Here is a 22,093-nt window from a genome sequence, read left to right as displayed (position 1 = left end):
AGCAAACACCCCGCAAACTGTCCACGGTCCCAAAAAGGCTGGGGGCCGCTGTTCTAGAGTGTATCCTCAGCACTTGGTCCTGTAGTTATATATTGTTGGCTGAAACATTTAACAGATTAACAACAGTGATACATGTAGTGCAGCCAAAGTCAGCCATGTAAAGCCCCTCTGAAATTAGAAGATTTGTTGTACTATTCTATAAGGATTTCTTCCAGAGTCTGATTTCTCCAGTGCTAATTGCAGCCAAGTAAATCTGCATAGGACTATATACAGAATTCTTATTTTTCCCACTGAAATTAAGCTTTGTTTGGATCATACCTTAGTGTTTAAACTTCACTCTTAAACAATCTGGCCCATTCTTTTATTACTCTTGTACTGTTGTTAAAAAAAGACAAAAGATATTTGCATTGTATAAACCATTTGGATGAGTAAGGCAGTAAGTTTACTGTAAATCTCTGAAAATCACACTGTGCCTGCTTATTTTTCTCTTGTACCCACTTGTTTTCATTATAGCCCATAGTTGAATCAAGTTTGATGTGAACAGAATGTTGGAATGGTGCCTTTCAAAATTCAGTGGCTATCATCCTACTGGGCAAATGCGGCATAAATCTAAAACTGCATAACTTGTGTGTGTGATTGTATCAGCTATCTGTCACACACTTGAACATACAGTACCAGGTCGTGCATTTGTTTGTGCCTCAAGGAGCATGGCAAACATCCAAACATTCCAAAAACAGCTTCTACAATTTCTCCTACATGCACAGCATTTCACAGTAAGTTTCTGGCCACTATTAGAATACTGTATATATGAGAATTATACGTAATTGATACTTTTATGTAATTATGTGTATCAAATATAATATACTTTATAGGTCACCTGTAGTTTTTGTTTTCCAATTTCCCTGTATTCTACTTCTGGTAATTTATTGTCTGCAGAGAAAATATTCAGTATCTAAGAAATGTGGAAGCTGTAATGATTTTCCTTAAATTATTTCAAAAGGACACACACCAGAGTTGACAGATCTCCTTTCTTGTAAGTCCAAAAGATTCTAGCCAGAAGGGCTGGCTCAAATTAATCTTCCAACAGTGATCATTGAGTGCTATTTCAAGGGCTAGCTCTTTTTTTTTTTTTTTGCCTTGGGGGCCACATGGAGGGCCCCCACAAAGCATACAGTACGTGATTTTCCCACTTCCTTGTCTCTTGATGTTTTAAACCATTCCTCACAGATGCACAAATGTCTCTTGAGTTAAAGAACCTACTGTCAGGCAAAAGAGCCTCCATATCCATACTTCAGTTGGGAACACTGCTTCTAGTGCTGACAGCAATGTTTATTATTTATTTATTTATTTATTAGATTTTTTTTACCCCGCCCCCTAGACAAGGTCTAATCGGGGCGGCTTACATAGATAAAAACACAACAGTATAACATGTATAAAATCATTCGAAATACAGTTATAACAATGTTTGAACAATGCTTCCTCCTACCACCTTTGCTGCCCTGCTGCTCAACTAGATTGTAGGGTGAATGAGGTGGGGCTCTTGCAACTTGATAAAACATGGCCAAAAGTTGCTCAGTCCTTTGTAGAGAAACTGGTCTCAAGACTCTCATTTCCAGACTTCTTAAGATTTATGCTCTTCACATGCTAGGGGTTTCTGCTTCATAATCAGGTACACTTAGAATGGGGAGTACATTTCTTCCAAACTATGTTTATGATGAGTCCTAGAGAGAAGTGATCCTTGTTTTATAAAAGATTGTATTGTCTCCAAAGATTAAGAGTGTCCCCCAAGATGCCCAATATTTTAATATGGTAGGTATTTCTGACAGCCTACTGTTTTGGAATATTCAAGAGAGGGTGTGCTGTTGTCAACATTTGGAGGTCACTAATTCATAAGATCACTATAAATCAGAAACGACTTGATGGCACATAACACAATTATAAAATTCTTGAAGCTGCCTTATCAGCAGTGAAATAATTCACCTACTTCCCATTATTCCCAAACTGTGTGCTGTGATGGAGGTTGACGTGTGCCTTGAAAAAAGTAAGCCATAAAAAATTTGATTCATTCGTTCCTGGTGGCATGGGCCCCCTTCCCAACATATGCCAATCAAGTTCCAGTTTCTCAAGAAAGCAGCTGTTTTTTCCACTTCTCTCCCAACTCAACTGAAATCACTTCTTAATTAGGATGGCACGAGGACTAGCTAGGCCAAGCTGGCCTTGAAACTTCCTTCTCATGAGATAAGAAAGGAGGTACTTTGATCTTTGGCAACTGAAGAACATTCCAAGAGAAACAGCTAGAAATCATGCTCTCAGTCCTCTTCCTGTCTCATTCAAGATGGATCCCATCTCCCATATTCTCCGTTTCTCAGCTTCTTCACACCAGAGAGGCCTTGGATTATACTAGAAACTTGATGGATCGAGAGTGTTGCCTACAAAGTACTACACTTTACCCTACCATTGAGAAGGGGGTTGGACTCAATGGCCCTATCCAGATATGGCTGGATCTGATGATCCATCAGCTCCAATAAGCATGGTTAAGGCTCAAGGCTGATGGGAATTCTAATCCAACCACCACTAGGTGACTACAGGTTCCTGCCCTGTCTTAAAAGTAACACATATATCTTCCAGTTATAGCTTTCTAGTATCATTTTTTAAATCTCCTGACCAGCAATCTTAATCTGTCCCTGCAGATGGGTCTCTCACTGATCATTTCCCCCATAATTTAATCTGTTTGCATGTATTCCCAAATCTCAGGTGGTGCTAGTCAACCCATAATAATTGACTCTATTGAACATGATCTGAAGAGAAATTCACTGCATAAACATTTATTTAAAAACCCATTAGTCTGTTGTTTTTCTCTTAAGCAAAAATGATAGTGAAAACCTACTGTATTGTCTTGCAGTGTGCTAGAAAAATGCATGGGAAAGCGTGATAGGGTTACTAATGGAGAATCCTGTGAATGAAGCAGATAATTGTACAAGAAAATCATTGTGAAGCACGCCAACTGTGGTAGCAAATGGTGTGCATAGAATGGAATATCCAAACATTGGCAGTAACTGGTTATAAATACAAAGTCGCTTATAGATAATTTTTCCAGTAAAAAGGCATAACTGCATTGCATTTCTAACATAGAAGGGAAATTATCAATTTTGCAGTGCACCTGTGATTTTTCAAATGCTTTTATAATTATTTTTATGGCCTCTCTACATCTCATGCTGTACTGCAAGTGTTCAAGTGACTATGAAGCAAACCGGAAGACAGTATATTCAGCTAGTAGCATTCAGCACCTATTTTAGCTATTTCTGAGAAATGGAAAAGTAAAGACTTTGAATGTAAACTATGATATTTAACTATTTAGATTCTCGGAGCCCTTCCATACCTTTCTGAATTCTTACTTTCACTTAAACAAAACTAATTTTATAAGTACTCTGTGTCCCATGTACAGTACTGTATGTACAGTATATGCTATTTCACGAAATTCCCCATTCATAGGAGAATATGTAAACTTGTGTCTAGATACCTATGGGCAAGAGTATAAAAGTCACAAATTTGCGGTTAAAATACATTAAACTAATGACTTCAATGTGTTAATTCTTTTTAAACATTTGTACATTTACTGGTTTTAGCTTTGCATATTGTCTTTTTAATGACGTGTGCTGCTTCGGGTCCTTTAGAGGAGAAAGGCAGGGTAAAAATATTTTAAATAAATAAAGAAATGAAATTGCTCCATCAAGCAAATTTGGCTCGTGGGTTGCCGGTGGTGTAGTGTGAAGAGTTGGAAATGCAGGCGCTCCTTATGACTGTGTCCATAGTTCCCCCTCAGAATAAGTAAAAAATGCAGGCAGCTGGATCGGTCCACCCTTTTGTAGAGCTTATGGGTATGACTTGCCCAGCCAAGATACAGTCACTCTCGAATAATTTCCATTACAACTGGGAGAGTTTGCAATATATCCTGGAAAAATCCATTTCTCTCGCAGCTGCTCGGAGGACTGCAGTTCATCTCAAGAGGAAATCAAGAAGCAAATGTCGTCCTAATCCTTGCGAATCAGAAAGTCCTGGATCTTCTGTGTATTCGCGAAGGCTTTCACGGCCGGGGTCTAATGGTTGTTGTGGTTTTTTCGGGCTCTTTGGCCGTGTTTTGAAGGTTTGTTCTTCCTGACGTTTCGCCAGTCTCTGTGGCCGGGATCTTCAGAGGAACAGGAGTAGGAACAGACAGTGTTCTGACCCCTGTCCTCTGAAGATGCCAGCCACAAAGACTGGTGAAACGTCAGGAAGAACAACCTTAAGAACACGGCCAAGCAGCCCGGAAAACCCACAACCACCTGGATCTTCTCTCCTGCCAGTTCTGGCCCTGCTACCCTAACCAAGCCGGGCACCCCAGAAGAGGCGTGTGGCAGGTGAGGGCGCCACCTTGCCTGGATCAGAAACCCTCGAGGCTTGGCGGCGACACCGTTTGGGAACCGGGACTCGCCAGCAGGAAGCCACGGCGATCGAAAGAGCTGAACTCGGGCGCCCAGCTGGTGCGGAAGGAAAAGGAGCGCTCGCTCCGAAAGGGGAAGCCAAGCCCTCGGGCCCCGGCAGGAGGAGGAGGACCAGGAGGAGGAGGAGGGGGTGCCGCCGGTCTCAGCAGTTTCGCGCCCCGTGACCGCTCATATGACCGGCTGAGGTCACAAGGAGGCGGGCCGGAGCGAGAAGACTTTCGGGCGGTTTGGTCGGGGCAGCTACTACGGGGCGGTGAGTTGGGAGCCGTGGCTCCCGTCCTCGGGTTTCGCGGCGAGGCGGGGGACGGGGACCAGGGCCTCTGCTTTCGGGGGTGGGGCGGGCGGGCAGGAGGGAAGGGCCGTGGCGCGGATCCGGGGAGAAAGGCCGCCCGGCGCCAGGATGCATCCGCCCCGCTCGCAGCAGCGCCAAAGGTCTCCCGATGGCTGGGCGCAGCGCCCGCGGTGCCCTGCCTGGCCCTCGCCTCTTGCCCTTTTGCCTCGAGTCTTTGCGCCCCTGGGTGTGAGCCGTTCCCCCCCCCGTCCCGCCCCGTTGCTGCTGCTTCGGCTTCCATCTCCAGCCTGAGGGACGTTACTCCAACCGTGCGTGCCGTTACGAATGCCCGAAGGAACGGCCGCGTTCGTTTCCACCTTCCTTGGACCTTGTAACTTGCGGGTCAGGATAGCGAAGAGGTCCCGGCGAGGTGGGCTTGCTTTTTCCCCTTAGCCGTCCGCGGCGAACGTGTAGGGTGTTAGCTATGGCTCCGGAGAAGGAGCTACTGTAGGCGGGACCTCGTTTCTGATGGAGACCGGAGTGGGCGGACTCCCCCCCAGGCTTGTGGGATCAACTTTGGGATTGATTTCGGGTTACTGAGATTCCCGGGAGACATCGTGAAAAAGATATTCTGGGTTCTTCTACCTCAGGAGTTAGTTGTGAGTAGAACTAAATGGAACAGTCCTGGCTACCTAACTTTTTAGGTGTTTCTGATTTGCCTGGAGAAGAAGACATTTTGTTGCGTTATTGCTAAACTGTCGTTCAACTCCAGATCTACCTTCTTTTCCCGCACCCACCCTCCCGTTTAACCCATTGACAGCCTATACCTGTCTTCTGTTGAAAACCTACAAAATCGGTTGCTTTAGTCTTGGGGCCCTGGGAGGTGCTACGAATAACCTCTGCCTGTGTGAGAGAGTGGGAGAGCAGGGCAAGACATCCAATAAGTCTTGTGAATAGTTTGTGAGTCTTGGATTGGGCCCATTAGTGGCCTCAAATTTCTGCTCACTGTGTCCATTGCCTGGCCTTGGGTTAGGCTTCATCTAGCTATTCTCTTATGGCTTTCACATATATTCTGCATACAAAAAGAGCAGGAAATCGAGAAGACCATATTTTTCCTGTCTCATCGGGATGTCTGGAAGATATGGGAGAAATGTGTGCTGATTTTTTTTTATATTGAGGTGTGTGCATCAGGCAAGCAGTTAGGTGGCTTTCCAAATGTTGTTTGGTCTGCAATTGCTCCCAGTTCCAGCTGGTATGCAAGGCATCAATGGGGCTTTGACCCAGGGTGCCAGAATTTTGAAGGGCAAACTTATGGAGTAGACTCGCCTGCTTTGAATATGCATACTACTTTCAGCTGCTCCTCCCAGGCAAAAGGAAACACTAAACAGTGGCTCAGCACAGAACTGATATAGGCCTCGTGTGCTCTGTCTACTCCCCACATATGGCAATCTCATCTAATCCATTGGGGCAGCAAAGCCTCAGGTGCCAAAACGATCATTTAAGTGGAAATAAATAAATCCTACCTGGTGACTTAGAATCCCAATCTCTTCCTAACATGCATATTAATGTACCGCGTTTCCCCGAAAATAAAACAGGGTCTTATATTAATTTTTGCTCCAAAAAACGCATCAGGGCTTATTTTCAGGGGATGTTATTTTTCCATTTAAAACAATCTACATTTATTCAAATGCAGTAATATCTTCTTCTAATCGTTGCACAAGGGTGGAGGGCGGGGTTTCAGTTAACTGTGGCTTATCTTGGGGGTAGGGCTTATATTACGAGCATCCTGAAAAATCATACCAGGGCTTATTTTCAGGTTAGGTCTTATTTTCGGGGAAACAGAGTACTTATTTGCACACACAACGCATTCCCACACAGTAGTATTAGCATCAGTGCCAATTTTTTCAAGAATATCCAATCTCTCTCTGCCTCGTCTTCCTCATGTTCCTTCTTATGCAAGAAGGAATATGAGGAAGAAGGCAGAGATTGGATGCTCTGGAGAAGCATGGCAATGATGCTGTTGAAACAGGTGCCGTGTGGAAGAGGTTTACATGTTATGAGAGGAACATAAGTTTAGAGGATAATGAGAGTGAGAAAGAAAACTCTGCCATGAAATGGAAGTAACCCAAGAGTTTGACAAGCAAAGGGTAACCATGATATCCAGAGTTCAGCTGAGCTGTTGTCTTCTGGAAACCTTTTCCTGCATTGAGCAGGGAGTTGGACTTGATGGCTTTTTGGTCCCTTCCAACTCAATTATTCTATGATTCTATGATATAATATGTATGGAGCCAGCTTGTTTGTCCTATGTCAGTCTAGGCCAGAACTGATTGCTGTGGATCTCCTCCATCCCTGTTCTTTGAGGTGGTTTTGACTGGAGATGGTGAGGAGTGAAATGGGGATATTTTACATTCAAACTGTATGCTCTGCCCCTAGCCGTTGCCCCTCCGAGCACACTGACTACAAACATAAAACCAAAAAACAGAGATGCTACAATATTTTTAAGATTACATGTTTTATTGCAGTGTGAATTTTCCTGGAGACATCTACTTCTTCAGACATCCTTTCACACTGTTGGCCTTCACCATATTAACCTTAGAGAAGCCATTTTGTATCTGACTCTTCACAATCTCTTTTTCAAAGTGCCTTTTATTGGTCCCTTTGTTCCTTGCACCCTTCTTCTGTGAAACTCCCAGTGGCATCCATCTCGGAAGAATCTTGCAAGTTTGGGTTCATATTCTGTGGCTGGAAGGTTGTTTACTCACACCGTATGCCTCCTTCTCCAGGAGGCATTCCTTCAAGTGAGTAGACAGACACTGATTGTGAAGTTGGTCACAGAGTGGATCATGTAAAGGAAATCATGCCATAAAAGTGTGTGTGTGAGGGGACCTGTCATGTTTGCCCTTAAGCACACATAATATAGGAATAGGGTTTTAGCCCCTGTATGTGTGAGTGAACAGAGGACGAGATGGTTGGACAGTGTCATTGAAGCGACCAACATGAATTTGACCAAACTTTGGGAGGCAGTGGAAGACAGGAGGGCCTGGCGTGCTCTGGTCCATGGGGTCACGAAGAGTCGGACATGACTTAACAACTAAACAACAAGTGTGAGTGAATGATAGAGAGACTTTGACTGATCAAGGGTTTCTGATGAAGCTTAATGGCTGAACTGAGCTTTGAACTTAGGTCTGCTCAGTCTTCATTAACCACTGCCTGCCCCAACATGCTGCCTCTTTTGTTATTTTCTGTATGGGTTTTTTGCTTCTGAATTGGAGCCAGTTTAGATATTACTATGATGTGGGAGATGGACTGACAGGAGCAATTTCCTTTCCTTATGCTCCCTCTAATGACTGAAGCAAGACTGGCAAAGCATCTTGGCTGTGAGGATTTTTGAGTGCCAAATGAAATGTATCTTTCCATGGATAAGAGATACAGAAGGAGTGAAGAAAGAACCATGAATAATTCTTGCTGCTCTGTTCTCGGGTTACTTGAGAAAGGACTGACTCACATACTGGATCTTGGGCAAGGATCTCCTGTGTTTTCTCTTGTGTGTCTTTATTATTCTATGCTGTGAGCTCTTCAGATAGGACGGGGCAACTGAGGAAAGCAGAAGCCAAAACATTTTGCAAAAAACACTTCTGTTTGTTAGTCACTCCTATAAAGATATATTATAGACAGTTATGACTGAAATTATGAATGTCAGAGGCTTCAGATAAACGGGATAAAACATAGTACATCACACTAAAGTGGGTCCATTGAATCAGTAAGGATTTGGTGAGTCAACTTCTCTGTAAATTCTGTTGATTCAAATGGGACAACCAACTGTGATTTACTATGCCAAAGTAAACCAGTTAAGGCTAGGCATATTTGAATTAATGGGACTTATGGAGGAAATTAATGGGACTTGTGGAGGAAATAATTTGCAAAAACCTCATTGGTTCAGCAGGCCTACTCTAGTGGGATTTACTACGCTAAGCAACAGAATTTTGGCTGATAATGTTTCTTTTATAAAGATGGACTGTTGTTTTCTGTCTAGGATTGACTCCATACCTCTTGAACTCAAAATTCCCCAAAGCAAATCATGTGCTGCTTGTGTTAAAAGTCAATGATGTTACCCTTGGGGTTAGCTGGCCAGATCTCTGTTCCCCTTCTGTCCACTCTGTCCTCTCTATTTGCAACCAGTTAACCAGAATATTTCTTTCAAATTTGCAGGTTGGGATGAAACTCATCATTCTAGAGCATTATGCGCAGGCTAGTGAGTGGGCAGCAAAGTACATTAGAAATCGAATCGTCCAGTTTAATCCGGGTCCAGACAGGTATTTTACCCTTGGGCTTCCCACTGGTAAGTTGCAAGGCTTAGTTTTTTGGGAGGGGGTGGCATTGTGATGAACAGATCACCGCCCCTTTCTCATCGCACTTGCATTTTGTCACGGTCAGTCAGCAAGAGCACTTGGCCTGTATAACGTTATAATCAAGCTCTCACTCCCTACTTGGTGTTTCACACTTTAGCAAGTAACTCACTATGTTGAATGTGTCTGAGTTCTATAAACCCCCCAAAAGAATCTCAATGTATTAATACTTTCCGTCATCCCAGCCTTGTAAACATATTTATAAAAGTGTATGAATGTGAAGACTGTTGAGTATCATCTGTTTAAGAACATAACAGCAGTTGTTCAGAATCAGACCAGAGGCCTTTCTGGTCCAGCATTCTGTTCCCACAGTAGCTAACTGGATCCCTCAAGGAGGGCATGAGTACAACCATTTGTATTCCACAGTGGCTACTTCACAGAGGAAAATTGCCTTGGATACCGGAGGCTAGATGGATTAAAGCCAGAGTTGGTCCCAACTAAAGTTAGACCCAGTGAAATGAATGGGACTCATTAATCATCACTTAAATGTGTTATTTTGCTGTCGGTTGATCTGGGACTATTAGGTGCCACTAATAGGATTACCCTCCAAGAATTTATGTGATTCCTTTTTAAAGCTGTCTAGGTTGATGAACATCATGACATCTTGTGGTGATGAGATTCATACTTTAGATAGGCCAGTGGTTCCCAAACATATGGACTTAGTTTTAGGTCAAGAACCCAAGCTAGCTCGTTAATGGCTAAGGCTTCTGGGAGTTGTAGTCCAAGAACATCTGGGGTCCCAAGTAGGGGAATCTTTGAGTTGTGCACTGACATGGATAAAGATACACTCTTATTTCTCTGACTCAACTCTTACTTTTTAGCTTCAGACTCAATGGCTCCAGAGAGGTAGAAAAGCTTTTTTCAGTCCACACTGTGCCTCACTTTATTCACTTTGCTGTCAGTTGCATTTTTCTTATGTTAAAAGCCATTAGCTATTAGCTCTCACTGTGGAGATGATATATGTGTGGGATGGGATGGGAAGATGATGGTACATTCGTAGTTTTTTCCCTGTTCCATCAGGAATAAAACAAAAGTGACTGAGTTAAGATGGAGCAGCCCAGTATGTCTCTGAAATAATGTGCAGCATTAGTGACACATGGCTGGAGCAAGATTCAACTTTGCTAACAGTACACTGCTTTTTTTGATCTCCAGGAAGTACTCCACTAGGGTGTTACAGAAAACTAATAGAATATTGCAAGAATGGGGATCTCTCTTTCAAATATGTGAAAACCTTCAATATGGATGAATATGTGGGTGAGTTAGCCATTATTAAGAACTATAATGAGGAGAAATTATTTGCCACAAATACTATTTGCTGCCATTTAAAAAACTGATTGGTTAATTAACTACAAACCTTTTAAAACACTCACCTACTTACAATATATTTTGTGGTATAAAGACTCTGAACTGTGACCCAGAGCTTTGTTTGTTGATCTCTCGTACTGGACCCTTCTAAAGATTGCTTTAAAAAATAATCTGAAGCCATTTGTGCCCTATCCAGTTCAATTTGTGCTCTGGACCAAAATCAGTCTGTTAATTCCCCCAAACCAAATCTTGACTCTTCTGTTCCAATCCAGGCTTCATAGAGATCAATCAAAATTGGACTGGCTCCATCAAAAATCCAGGTTTGAACCAAATCCAAGGCACAGCTCTAGCATGAATTGGTTGGAACCTTCAAGCCCATTTTCTCTTAAACTACTGTATTTCAGAAAGGATGGCAGCCAGGTAGTCCACTCCTGGAGAAGGAGGTTCATGAGCAAGAACAAGGCTGGTCTGGATCTCCAAGCCTGGCTTCTCCCATTGCTTCTAGTAAAAAAAAAAATGCTGTAGGGCAAGGAGAAGGACTGGAAAATATTGCTCCTCCCAAATTCCTCCCTTTTTAGCCCTTCGTCTTTCTGTCTAAACTGCCTCTGCTCCAGTTTCTGAGGAATGGGTGCTCTTTACAGCATGTACTGTTAGCCACTCAACCCAGGCTGCAGAGCTGGAAGAGAAGTAACCCTCTCGACATATCCTACCAGCCCAGGCCACCTCTGCAGAGACTGGCATCCTGCAGTGGCCCTCTCCTTGCTACCCTTGTGGCAATCAGACATATTGTAATGCAATGCACTTTCTGTCACTCCCCTCTGAGACTGAACTTGATTGGTGAGGGGTGAGAGGAATGGAGCCAAAATGTGGATACAGTACTGAGAGGAAAAGGGAAGTAGCCACATGCTCTGGTTAGCCAAAGGCTTACAGAAGTAAAAGGGGGTGGGTGGGTCAAATGACGTTTCAAAACAGTCCCAGTGAGAACTGATACCTGAATATGGAGTTATAAAATAGACTGACAACTAGTATGTAGGAGTGTAAAGCAGCACCAAGGCTGAGCTTTTACATCCCTCAATAGTAACTGTGGTTATCCTGGCCTTATCTCCAGGAACACATTTTTACACTTCAGGGTCTTTTATACCTCTGGACTATAACATACATGAATTTATAATGGCTACAGTCTGTTGACTGTGGCTTTGCGGTATTTGTCAGCTTGAAATAGCCCTGTGAGAGTGAGAAAAGAGCCAGAAACTAGCTATCCAAACTAACATGTTACACACTTTGTTCATGCAGTGAGAGAGGCTGTACTACTATTGTCTCTAATATGTATCTCTCTCTCTCTCTCTCTCTCTCTCTCTCTCTCTCTCTCTCTCTCTCTCTCTCTCTATCTATCTATCTATCTATCTATCTATCTATATCTATCTATCATCTATCTATCTATCTATCTATCTATCTATCTATCTATCTATCTATCTATCTATCTATCTATCTATCTATCTATCTATCTATCTATCTATCTATATCTATATCTATATCTATATCTATATCTATATCTATATATAGTGTCTCTAACTCTTTTTTAGACCGTAACTCACAGTACTTTTTTAAATAAATAATTTTGGTTATCTTAGAAGTTTTGCTTTCGTCATAAGATTGGGTTGTGTAAAGGCCTCTGTAGGTGATACCCAGACTGATTTTTTTTGGTTAATCTGTTGGATGATCTTTTTCCAAGTCCCTAGTAGAGCTCTTCTTATCATATGCAGGTTCAACTGTTTCTGCTCTTTATCTTTTTTTGTACCACAGAAAAGCATGCCAGCCAAACTGCAAATCATGTCCTTCCAAATTGAGTAATCTATCATTTTTCCAAGGTTATCTTCTTTTATCCAGTCTAACACAGATTGTCGAAAGCTTTTTCCGCATCCAAGAATATCATAGCCATCTGCTTTTCTGGGTGTGCTTCATAGTAGAGTATTTAAAATTATCCTTATATTATTTTTCATCTGCCTTTTTGGAAGAAAGCCTGACAGGTCTTGATGTATCGTCTGTAATAAAAATCTTTTCAGTCTTCTTATTCTGTTTCTAATGAAATGACACATAAAAGTATTTTTCCATCAATGGTTATAGAAACATTGTTTTTAGAATACTTAATGAAAAATAGAGGGAAAGTGGTGGGGGGAATTCACATTGCCGTAATGATCGCCAAAAAGATTGGTTTTCAATTGTATTGCGATGATGTCAGGCTTCTTGGTGTAACAGGATGGTTTCATATTATGTTTTCAAAGAAATAAGGAAAAGGCCTTAGATTATATGACTCTCACACTCACTCATTCTCTCATTTTCTCACACTCACTTTCTCACTTTCACTCACTCACACTCACTCTCACACTCACTCACACTCTCACTCTCTCATTCTCTCTCTCTCACTTACTCGCACTCTCACTCACACGCACACACACACACAATCTCTCTCTCTCTCTTTCTGCCCCCTTCTGTCTATAGCTTTATATTGCTGACGGAGTGGCAGTGGTTGTAGAGACCTGAAGTGAATGGTCTTCGATGCCCATTCCTTTTAAAGGAGAGATGGGAACAAGGGGTGGGAACTGTGGTGTGTCCTACTGTGTGACACCTGTTGCAAGCTGCTTTTTGAACATTATTAGGGATAGGAATGTGGGCGGTCGGGTGGGGGTGTAATTACTTTCAGCCCCCATGTGTTTTGTTGGGTTTTTTAAAAAAAATTCAATTTTTTATTTTTGGTCAGGCCTTCCGAGGGATCACCCAGAAAGCTACCATTCCTTTATGTGGAAAAACTTCTTCCAGCACATTGACATCTCTCCCGAAAACACGCATATTCTCGATGGGAATGCAGCTGACCTGCAGGCAGAGTGTGATGCTTTTGAGAGAAAAATCAAGGCCGCCGGAGGAATAGAGCTCTTTGTTGGAGGTGAAACCTGGAAGGCATCGGGGCAGGGCCGTGGGAGGGATGGGTGGATGGAGAGGTGTCCATCCTTCAGTCAGTGACTTGCATAGGTGGAATAGTCATCAGAGTGCAAATGACTGCCGCACAGAGCTTTTGTGTCTCCAAAACACACCACTTACTGAGCAGTCAGTTCATGTTAGGCCCCATAGCAGAACAATGGTTTATCAGGGTCAGATTCCAAAGGATGTACAAGCACATGTAGAGCACACAAATCTATGTGCACTACAATCATAACTTGGACTCTTCATTTGAAGATATTCCCAGCACTGCCACATAATGTAGAGGTCAGGAAGCTTCACTCCACCCCCAAGGGGTTACAACCCTTGACTCTCCGTCCCTTATCTGTGGCTGAGTTGGGTGGGCTTGTGAAATTTTGCCCAGCAGCTGTAGTAGTTCAGACCCAGCACGAGCAGCAGATCTGTAGGGGAAACAAAAGCCTTGGGAAAATCTGGCTGCTGCTTTGTGTGGAGAGCCTCTCTGTTTGTAGAAAGGGGTGACAGAGAGGGAAGAGGCTAAGCGCTTTTTGGAAAGAACAGGAAGGTGAACAATGAATTGGGCTCTATTTGCAATCTTAAGAACATTGAGCAGGGAGTGAGTGAGTGATTGAGGTCTATAAGCTCCTAAGTAAATGCGGTTCAAAGAAAATTCAGTAGCCAAAATCTTGTTGTTAAAAGTAAGAAATCACACTAGAGTAGGCCCATTTAATCAAGGGGGATATACTGAGTCAGCTCCTCTGTACGTTTCCATTAACTGACATGGGCCTCGTCTAACTGTGACTTATACTAAAGTAAGGAGATGCCATTGCTCTAATTTCCCATGCAATCAAAGTGATGCTCAAGATGTTGCAAGAAGTCGCAACAAAGGATTTTTCCTTATATGGAGCAACAAATGTTCAATCTGGATTTCGAAAAGGAAGAGGCACTCAAGATCATATTGCATATTTCTGCTGGCTTATGGAGAGCACCAAAGTATTTCAGATCAGCCTATGCTTTATAAACTATAGCAAAGCAAATGACTTTGTGGAACATGAGAAACTATGGGTTGTTCTGAAAGAAATGGAAATACCTTAGCACTTGATTGCCCTGATGCATAACCTAGAGTGTCAACAAGAAGCTACTGTTAGGATAGAATAGTTTCCTACAAGCAAAGGTGTCAAACAAGGGTGCATTTCATCCCCATATCTGTTCAATCTGCCCACAGGACAGTTTGTACAGAAAGTGAAGGAAGAGCGAAAATATGTAGAAGAAACATCTATAATTTAAGATATGCAGGTGGCACCATCTTATTGGTAGAAAGTGACAATGACTGCAAATTACTTCTGAAGAAAGTGAAAGAAGAAAGCACCAAAGCAGGATTGCAGTTGAACATTAAGAAGACAAAAATCATGACTACAGAAGATCTATACAACTTTAATGTTGACAATGGAAAAATTGAAATAGTGAAAGATTATGTATATCTTGGTTCAGTCATCAGTCCAAATGGAGACTGCATCATAGAATCGTTGTAGGGTTGGAAGGGACCTTGGAGGTCTTCTAGTCCAATCCCATGCCCAAGGCAAGAGGCCTCATACCATCCTGGACCTCGTACCATCCTGGACAGATGGCTGTCCAATCTTTTTCTTGAAAATCTCCAGTGATGGGGCACCTGGAACATTGGGAAGCAAGTGATTCCACTGCTTAATGGTTCTCAACATCAGGAAATTCCTCCTGATTTCCAGGTTGGATCTCCCTCTGCCAAGTTTCTACCCATTGGTTCTTGTCCTACCCTCAGGCGCAGTGGAGAATAAATCAATGCCCTCTTCCCTGTGACAACCCTTCAGAGATTGGAAGACTGCTATCATGTCTCCCCTCAGTCTTCTCTTCGTTAAGCTAAACATACTTCTTTTAGTCATTCTTCATAGGATTTAGCCTCCATTCCCCTTATCATTTTTGTTGCTCTTCTCTGCACCCCTTCCAGGGCCTCAGCATCTTTTTTGTATTGTGCTGATCAGAACTGGACACAGCACTCCAAGTGCAGCCTCACCAGTGCAGTATAGAGTGGTATTATCACTTTCCGTTATCTCGATGGTATCCCCCTGTTGATGTAGCCTAGGACTGTGTTGGCTTTCTTGGCAGCTGCAGCACCCTGCTGACTCATCCTTAGGCGGTGGTCCAATCAGAAGACGATTGAAACTTGGAAAGACATCAGTAAAAGCATTAGAAAATATAATCAGGTGTAAGGATGTGTCCCTGGATACTAAGGCCAAGATAATCCACACCATTGTATTTCTGATCAGTACAAAGAGATGTGAAAGCTGAACAATAAAGAAAGCTGACAGGAAACAATTGATTTGTTTTAAATATGGTGCTGGTGGAGAGCTTTGCAGATACCCTGGACTGCAAGAGAGAGAGAGAAATGGATCTTAGAGCAAATCAGGCCTGGATTATCTCTAAAGGCAAAAATGTTGAATCTGAGATGTTCCGACGTTGGGCACATCATGAAAACTCAAGATTCTCTGGAAAAAATGAGTGCTGGCAAAGCTGAAGGCACCAGATAAAGAGGAAAACCAAATATTTATTTATTTATTTATTTATTTATTTATTTAATTTATATCCCGCCTATCTAGTCCGATGGACTACTCTAGGCGGCCAACAACAAAGATAAAATACAATAAAATAAAGCAACAGATTACAGAAGAATTAGAATAATGAAACAATAAAGGGGAAAAGAAAATCAAAATACATGATAGATTGAGTTTACAAGAGCCGAGCATGGCTGTTGAGGACAGGATATGTGGGAGATCACAGACCCCTAGGGCTGCCATACATCGGAGGCAACTTGACGGCACATAACAATACCAAGTCAAAGTTAGAGTAGGCCTATTTGAATCAGTGAACTTATGGGGGAGTTGACTGAACAATCCCCATACCCTAGTATAGTTTGCTAAGCCATAGGATTTTGGCCAATGGACATCTTGGCTTAAAGTGAACTCCACGTTGAGCAGATGTATCTCGAGAGCATTGGGACTGAGGAACTATCCCATTAGCTATGAAAAAGTAGATGAAGTAATCATGACTGAAAAGAGAATCCAAGAAACCATGAGCCAAAGGGAATAAGTTTCCTTGAATAGCATCTGGCATACACCATGGCGAAAAGTTATTTTGTGATATGGCAGGAGAGGAGGTTGCCCAAAGGAGTATGGGAAAGGTGTGAAATTTTCCATTAAAGTGGATGATCCCTTATGTCAATTAAAGCAGCTCTTTGGATTTCGGGCCACGTTGTAAATGGGTCAGAGATTTCAGAAAAAATACTGTAACAATGGTTTGGATTATTGCATGACTTACTGACATTGCCCTTGCTTGCTAGATTATAAAATTTAAAACTGTCTCCACTACAGGTATTGGTCCAGATGGTCACATTGCTTTCAATGAGCCAGGGTCAAGCCTTGCATCCAGAACACGAGTGAAGACCTTGGCTATGGACACGATATTGGCTAATGCCAGATTCTTTGATGATGACCTCTCTAAAGTGCCCACGATGGCTCTGACAGTTGGAGTTGGTACAGTCATGGATGCCCGAGAGGTTGGAAGCAGAATATCAGCAGACTGAAACCGGGGGGGTGGGGGGCTTTTGAGCCAGGAATACATTTGGGCTAATGAATTTTAGGCTACTATGTGTGTGTGTGTGTGTTGTTGTTGTTTTTTTACTGAGTTATTTAAGTTCTAGTAATACTCGTCTCAAATCCTTTCTCATCCAACTTTGGTTTTTAGTACTGCAGGGAAGAAGGAAGTGAAGGAACAATGTATATCCATAAAACCATGGTGGCCCATTGTGCACATTGTATATTTGTCTTCAAAACAGAGAAGATAACTGTATAGTGTGCAAAATTGACCCCAAGCTTAGTAGGGAACATAGGCTCTGTGTTTCACTGGAATGCATGGCTCTGTCTGCTTTACATAGCTTTCTGTTGAACACTGAATCAAAATTAAATCCACAGAAAGCAATAACAACAGAAAGGGCAATCAACATGAATTGTATACCATATTGCATAATAATAAGTGAATCTTTGTTTTCATTGATTATAGCCCATGAAAGTTCCTACTAAATAAATGTGGTAGTCTTCAAGATGTTTACAAAATTCTCTATTAATTTTTGCTGTTAAAAAAAACTTAGCACAGTTGCCCTTTTTAGTTAAATCCAATTAAAGGAAACTTCTGGATCAGGAGTTAGACTCTTATCTATCTAGCCCAAATTAAAACAAGATTAAGTAGATGGTTTGTGAAGTCCTTCTTTATATAGAAACCTGTTTCCTAGCACCAGCTAATAGACATCTAATAGCAAAAAGCAAAAACCCCCTTTGAGTCCATTAAGTTACAGCCCACAGATATTTATTAGCCTATACGTCTCTCTCTACATCAGTCGAAGCTCTTTTGTTTGAAGAAAATATGTCATCTAGTATGTTGAAGTCCTTCTGGAGATCATTTTTACTAGCCAAAGAATGGTAGCTTGGTAGGAATCTGTTGTAAATCAACGAGCCCTCCCCTCTTCCCAATTTCAGTGAAAAGAAAGGCTTCCAAGTGCTCACTAAAAAAAGGCAGATAATCTGTGTAACTTTAATGAATGTTTTGATCCTTCCACCTTCTGTTCTCTTAATTGATTTCTCAAATATTTCAGTAGCATCCTTGCATGTTATTTCCATTTACAAAATGTTTGTTTCTGGCTGTATATCTGTGGATGTCATCTTACCAAACTTGCAATCCATATGTACAGTGGTACCTCGATTTACGAATGTCTCCACCTGTGAACATTTTGAGTTATGAACGGCTCCGTTCGCAAAATGTTGCTTCGACTTGCGGACGGAATCTCGACTTATTTATTTATTATTTATTTATTTATTTAATTTATATGCCACCCACTCTACCCAGAGGTCTCTGGGCGACTTACGAACGAAAAAACCTTTCCTGGCTCCCCTTTTTTTGACCCAAGTTCATCTTAGGTCAAAAGAAGAAAAAAATAAAAAAATTATCCCCCTAGTGGTAGAGTACGAACAGCGCCTCGACATACGAACAAAAACAGCCTGAATGGATTAAATGGTTTCAGTGCATTCCTATGGGAAATCTTGCCTTGACTTACGAACTTTTCGGCGTACGGACGTCGTTCCAATATGGATTAAGTTCGTAAGTCGAGGTACCACTGTATCTGAGAATAGCAAGGAGACAGACTTTCTGAAGCCCACAATCAAATCAAAACCCTAATCACGTTACCTGTGTATCTTTCATTGCAGGTTATGATTCTGATTACAGGAGCCCATAAAGCCCTCGCTTTGCACAAAGCTATTGAGGAAGGTGTAAACCACATGTGGACAGTTTCAGCTTTTCAGCAGCATCCCCGTACTCTCTTTGTATGTGATGATGATGCCACTCTGGAGCTTAAAATGAAAACTGTGAAGTACTTTCAAGGTAGGTAGGTCAGAAGGGGCCACAGGAAAGTTGTGTTGTCTATGGCATTAAAATATAGAAGTGTGAGAACGATATATAAAAATCTTTCCCAGGTCACATTTAAAAAGAATGGGTGGCTGTTGCTTATCTATACTGAACTTAGGATGGGAGTGGAAACTTAAAACACCAGGAATATCTCCTGAGAACTACAACTTGGCAGACTCCTTTGATGCAGCGTTCCACTGTTATTAGCATGAACGTTATTAATTCATCTTTTCTCCATTTGTTCTCCAGTATCCCTACTGCTTAACAAAACTGAGGGAAGAACTGACATACTACTGTATTTTGTTTCCTTTGCAAGATATTTGACCCTACAACTCGTTCCGATCAGAGTTTGTACACAGATAAAAGAAATTAAAGTAACAGCACAAAAATAATTACGACAAACAAATAAAACCCACAAAAGGGGAACAAACATCATCCCTAACAAGCATTTTGGTATTTTCAGCTGCAAGATGGGGAGAGGGCGTCCTGCGGAATCATAGCAGACAAGTCTCTGTCTTGTGTTTTACAGTGGCTGGCCAGGTGCTTACGGGGAGGTTACGAGTCGCCCAGGAGGGCGGATTCCCTCTAACACCTTTTGTCTCAAGCACATGAGAGCTCAAAGAAAAGTCCTCAGCAGGTGGCAATTCCATTCAGTAATCTGACTGAAAATGAACTTTTGACAGTTTATCTTCCACAAAGGAAGACCATTCAAGCTGGAGACAAAGGTGTGGGACAGTAAACTGCATCCATTTAGACATCACAGGAAATATTTTCCTTTTGCCTCTTCTGATCCCACTGCATCCCACTCAGAGGGAAACCTCTGAGATGTATCAAAAGAGGACAACAGTTTCTACTCAGGTGTCAGACTATAGCTCTTGTAATTCCTAACCACTATGAATGCTGGCTGCTGCATCAGAGAAGTGGAAAAAACTTGGTGCCATTCACATTTCGTAAATTATGTGTTTTTTTCATAGTATCTTTCTAAACTAAAATTCCCAGTGAATCCAGCCATTCTTACTGGAAGACTAATATTTCTTGAAATATTTTCAATTTTTTTTTACCTTTATGAGGTAAAGTGGGACTAAAATTCTAAATGTTACCCTGTTTCCCTGAAAATAAGACCTAACCTGAAAATAAGCCCTAGTATGTTTTTTCAGGATGCTCGTAATATAAGCCCTAACCCAAAAATAAGCCCCAGTTAAGTGAAACCCCACCCTTCACCATTGTGCAGCAACCAGAAGAAGATGACATGACTGTATTTGAATAAATGTATATTGTTGTACATGAAAAAAATTAAATAAAACATCCCCTGAAAATAAGCCGAAATGCGTTTTTTGGAGCAAAAATTAATATAAGACCTTGTCTTACTTTCAGGGAAACACGGTATTTCACACTGCAGCTGTACCACATACTTACATAAGCGGATGTGAGAAATATGCCACAACATGGTCATGAAAGTGAGGGTCTTGGTTATTTCAATTTGGATATTTCTCCTTTAAAAAGAAATGCAGTAATTCATCAGGAATTACTTTTGGTAACCCTGGTGAATGCTGAAAATTCTAGTCTAATCTGAAATACTATAGGTGCTACTGGCTATCCACATGCTTCAGATCCTACTTAACCCCATAATCTTGTAAGTAAATCCAACAATGAAGATTTACAGTGCTCATTCATTACATAAATCACACACACAAGCCCTTCAGTGTGTTCTTCCAAACTTTTTCTTCACTGGCTGCTATTTGCAGTGGGAAATGATCACAGGTGCTGGTATAGCATAGCATGCATTTTGGATGGCTGGAGCAAAAATGCAGGGCATGGAGACAGCAGGAGCTGCCATGGAACATGTTGCATCCTGACACACTAAAACAGTCCCTTGCCAGTGGTAAGGACTGTGGAGGTATAGCTGAAACCATCTGATGTTTCTCGCACGTGCACTAAATGATTCATAAACTGTATGAATGTCCTCTGAAACAGTAAATGCAGTCTGCCACTTATTCAACCTTACCTAACCATCTCTAAAATGGCAGGGAAGCAAAGAAGAGTGGATATAAATTGACACTTTATGCAGTGATGTTGGCATTAGAACTAAGTCTCTGTTGTTTCATTTCACTTTACCAGGTCTGATGCTTGTTCATAACAAGCTTGTGGATCCACTATACAGTATGAAAGAAACAGGAGCAGAAACAAACCACACTGAGAAACCATACAGTGACTAACCTCTTAGCACTCTGCACAACTGAGTCCACAGAGCCTTCTGTTAATACCTAGGAGGAGAAGGTGTTAAAGTCTTTACATCTGGAGGAAAACACATTCTTGGACTGTATTTGTTAGAAAATATCCCTTCCACCTTTCCTGCCTCCACTGCTCCACAACAGCAGAACTAACTCATGTCAGTTTTGCACTGCTTTAAAAATTAAGACCAAATGGAATGGAAGGCATTTGTTCTCGTAAAAGGCTGTGACATGTATTGAAGGGTAACTAGGAAAGAGATCTTAACATGCAACATGAATGTCAATTGCAAAAATTATATATACTCAAAAAATGGGATCTGCAAAATGTGAAGCTTTTTCTGCCTTTTTTTCTACATTAAAAATGTGTACTATTTCTGAAAAAGAACTGTGAACTGAAATATTAATTCCAGAAAAACTGGAAGGATCAAGCTAACCATCATGAGAGTCACCTTCCAAGAAACTTAGGAAAATGCAAAATCTTAATACATTGGAATTTAACCAAAATGCCTTAGCCCTGACTACCTAAGGCCAAAAACTCTCTTCTGGTAGCCACTCTTGCTTAGCCCTATCATTTAAATCAGGATTAGAAAGCTCCTTTCCCAACATTTCCTTAGGACTCACTTGCTAGGATGCACATGCTGGCAGGGGTCAGAACTGGTGCCCCCCCCCCAATCTTCCTGTCCCTGCCATGCAGGAAGAGACGGCTCTGGACAGAGAGCTGTAGAAATGGGGCTGAGAGGTGTAGGTTTCCCTCTCTAGCCCGTGTGATCTCAGTGCAAAAGAAACTTTGCTCTACGTAATTGTCCTTTGTGTTGCCAGAAGCAGGACGTTCAGCTGTGCTAGCACTTCTTGATAGCCGAATAGGCTTCTCTTGAGCTCTTCACAAAGTGCCTAAACATTCTTTGCAGGAGGCAGATGAAACTACACTTTTGATATTCAGCTTAGCACACTGCAGTACCT

General features: G+C 41.8%; 1 protein-coding gene across 4 annotated transcripts; it reads left to right on the top strand.

Annotated features, from left to right (window-relative positions):
- The first annotated feature begins 4,599 nt into the window (after positions 1–4,599).
- On the top strand, positions 4,600–21,515 carry GNPDA1 (glucosamine-6-phosphate deaminase 1). 4 transcript variants are annotated; one of them, XM_020806237.3, is made up of 7 exons: positions 4,600–4,734; positions 8,962–9,091; positions 10,311–10,412; positions 13,222–13,404; positions 16,817–17,001; positions 18,704–18,878; positions 21,021–21,515. In XM_020806237.3, the coding sequence occupies exons 2-7, from the start codon at positions 8,968–8,970 to the stop codon at positions 21,116–21,118; spliced, it is 867 nt and encodes a 288-aa protein (XP_020661896.2). In that variant the 5' UTR covers positions 4,600–4,734; positions 8,962–8,967; the 3' UTR covers positions 21,119–21,515. The 4 variants fall into 4 exon arrangements, with proteins under 4 accessions (XP_020661896.2, XP_072846308.1, XP_020661923.2 ...); XM_020806257.3 differs by lacking the exon at positions 4,600–4,734 and adding an exon at positions 5,047–5,182; XM_020806264.3 differs by lacking the exon at positions 8,962–9,091 and having other exon boundaries at positions 4,648–4,734.
- The last annotated feature ends 578 nt before the right edge of the window (positions 21,516–22,093 follow it).

This window comes from Pogona vitticeps, chromosome 2 (assembly GCF_051106095.1).
Source record: "Pogona vitticeps strain Pit_001003342236 chromosome 2, PviZW2.1, whole genome shotgun sequence".
Taxonomy (NCBI): domain Eukaryota; kingdom Metazoa; phylum Chordata; class Lepidosauria; order Squamata; family Agamidae; genus Pogona; species Pogona vitticeps.
This window is presented reverse-complemented; position numbering and strand designations above follow the sequence as displayed.

Coding starts and splice junctions, on each gene's coding strand:
- GNPDA1 (XM_020806237.3), top strand. CDS start 8,968: ATGAAACTCATCATTCTAGAGCATTATGCGCAGGCTAGTGAGTGGGCA. Junction 10,413..13,221: donor CAATATGGATGAATATGTGG/GTGAGTTAGCCA, acceptor ATTTTTGGTCAG/GCCTTCCGAGGGATCACCCA. Junction 18,879..21,020: donor AACTGTGAAGTACTTTCAAG/GTAGGTAGGTCA, acceptor TCACTTTACCAG/GTCTGATGCTTGTTCATAAC.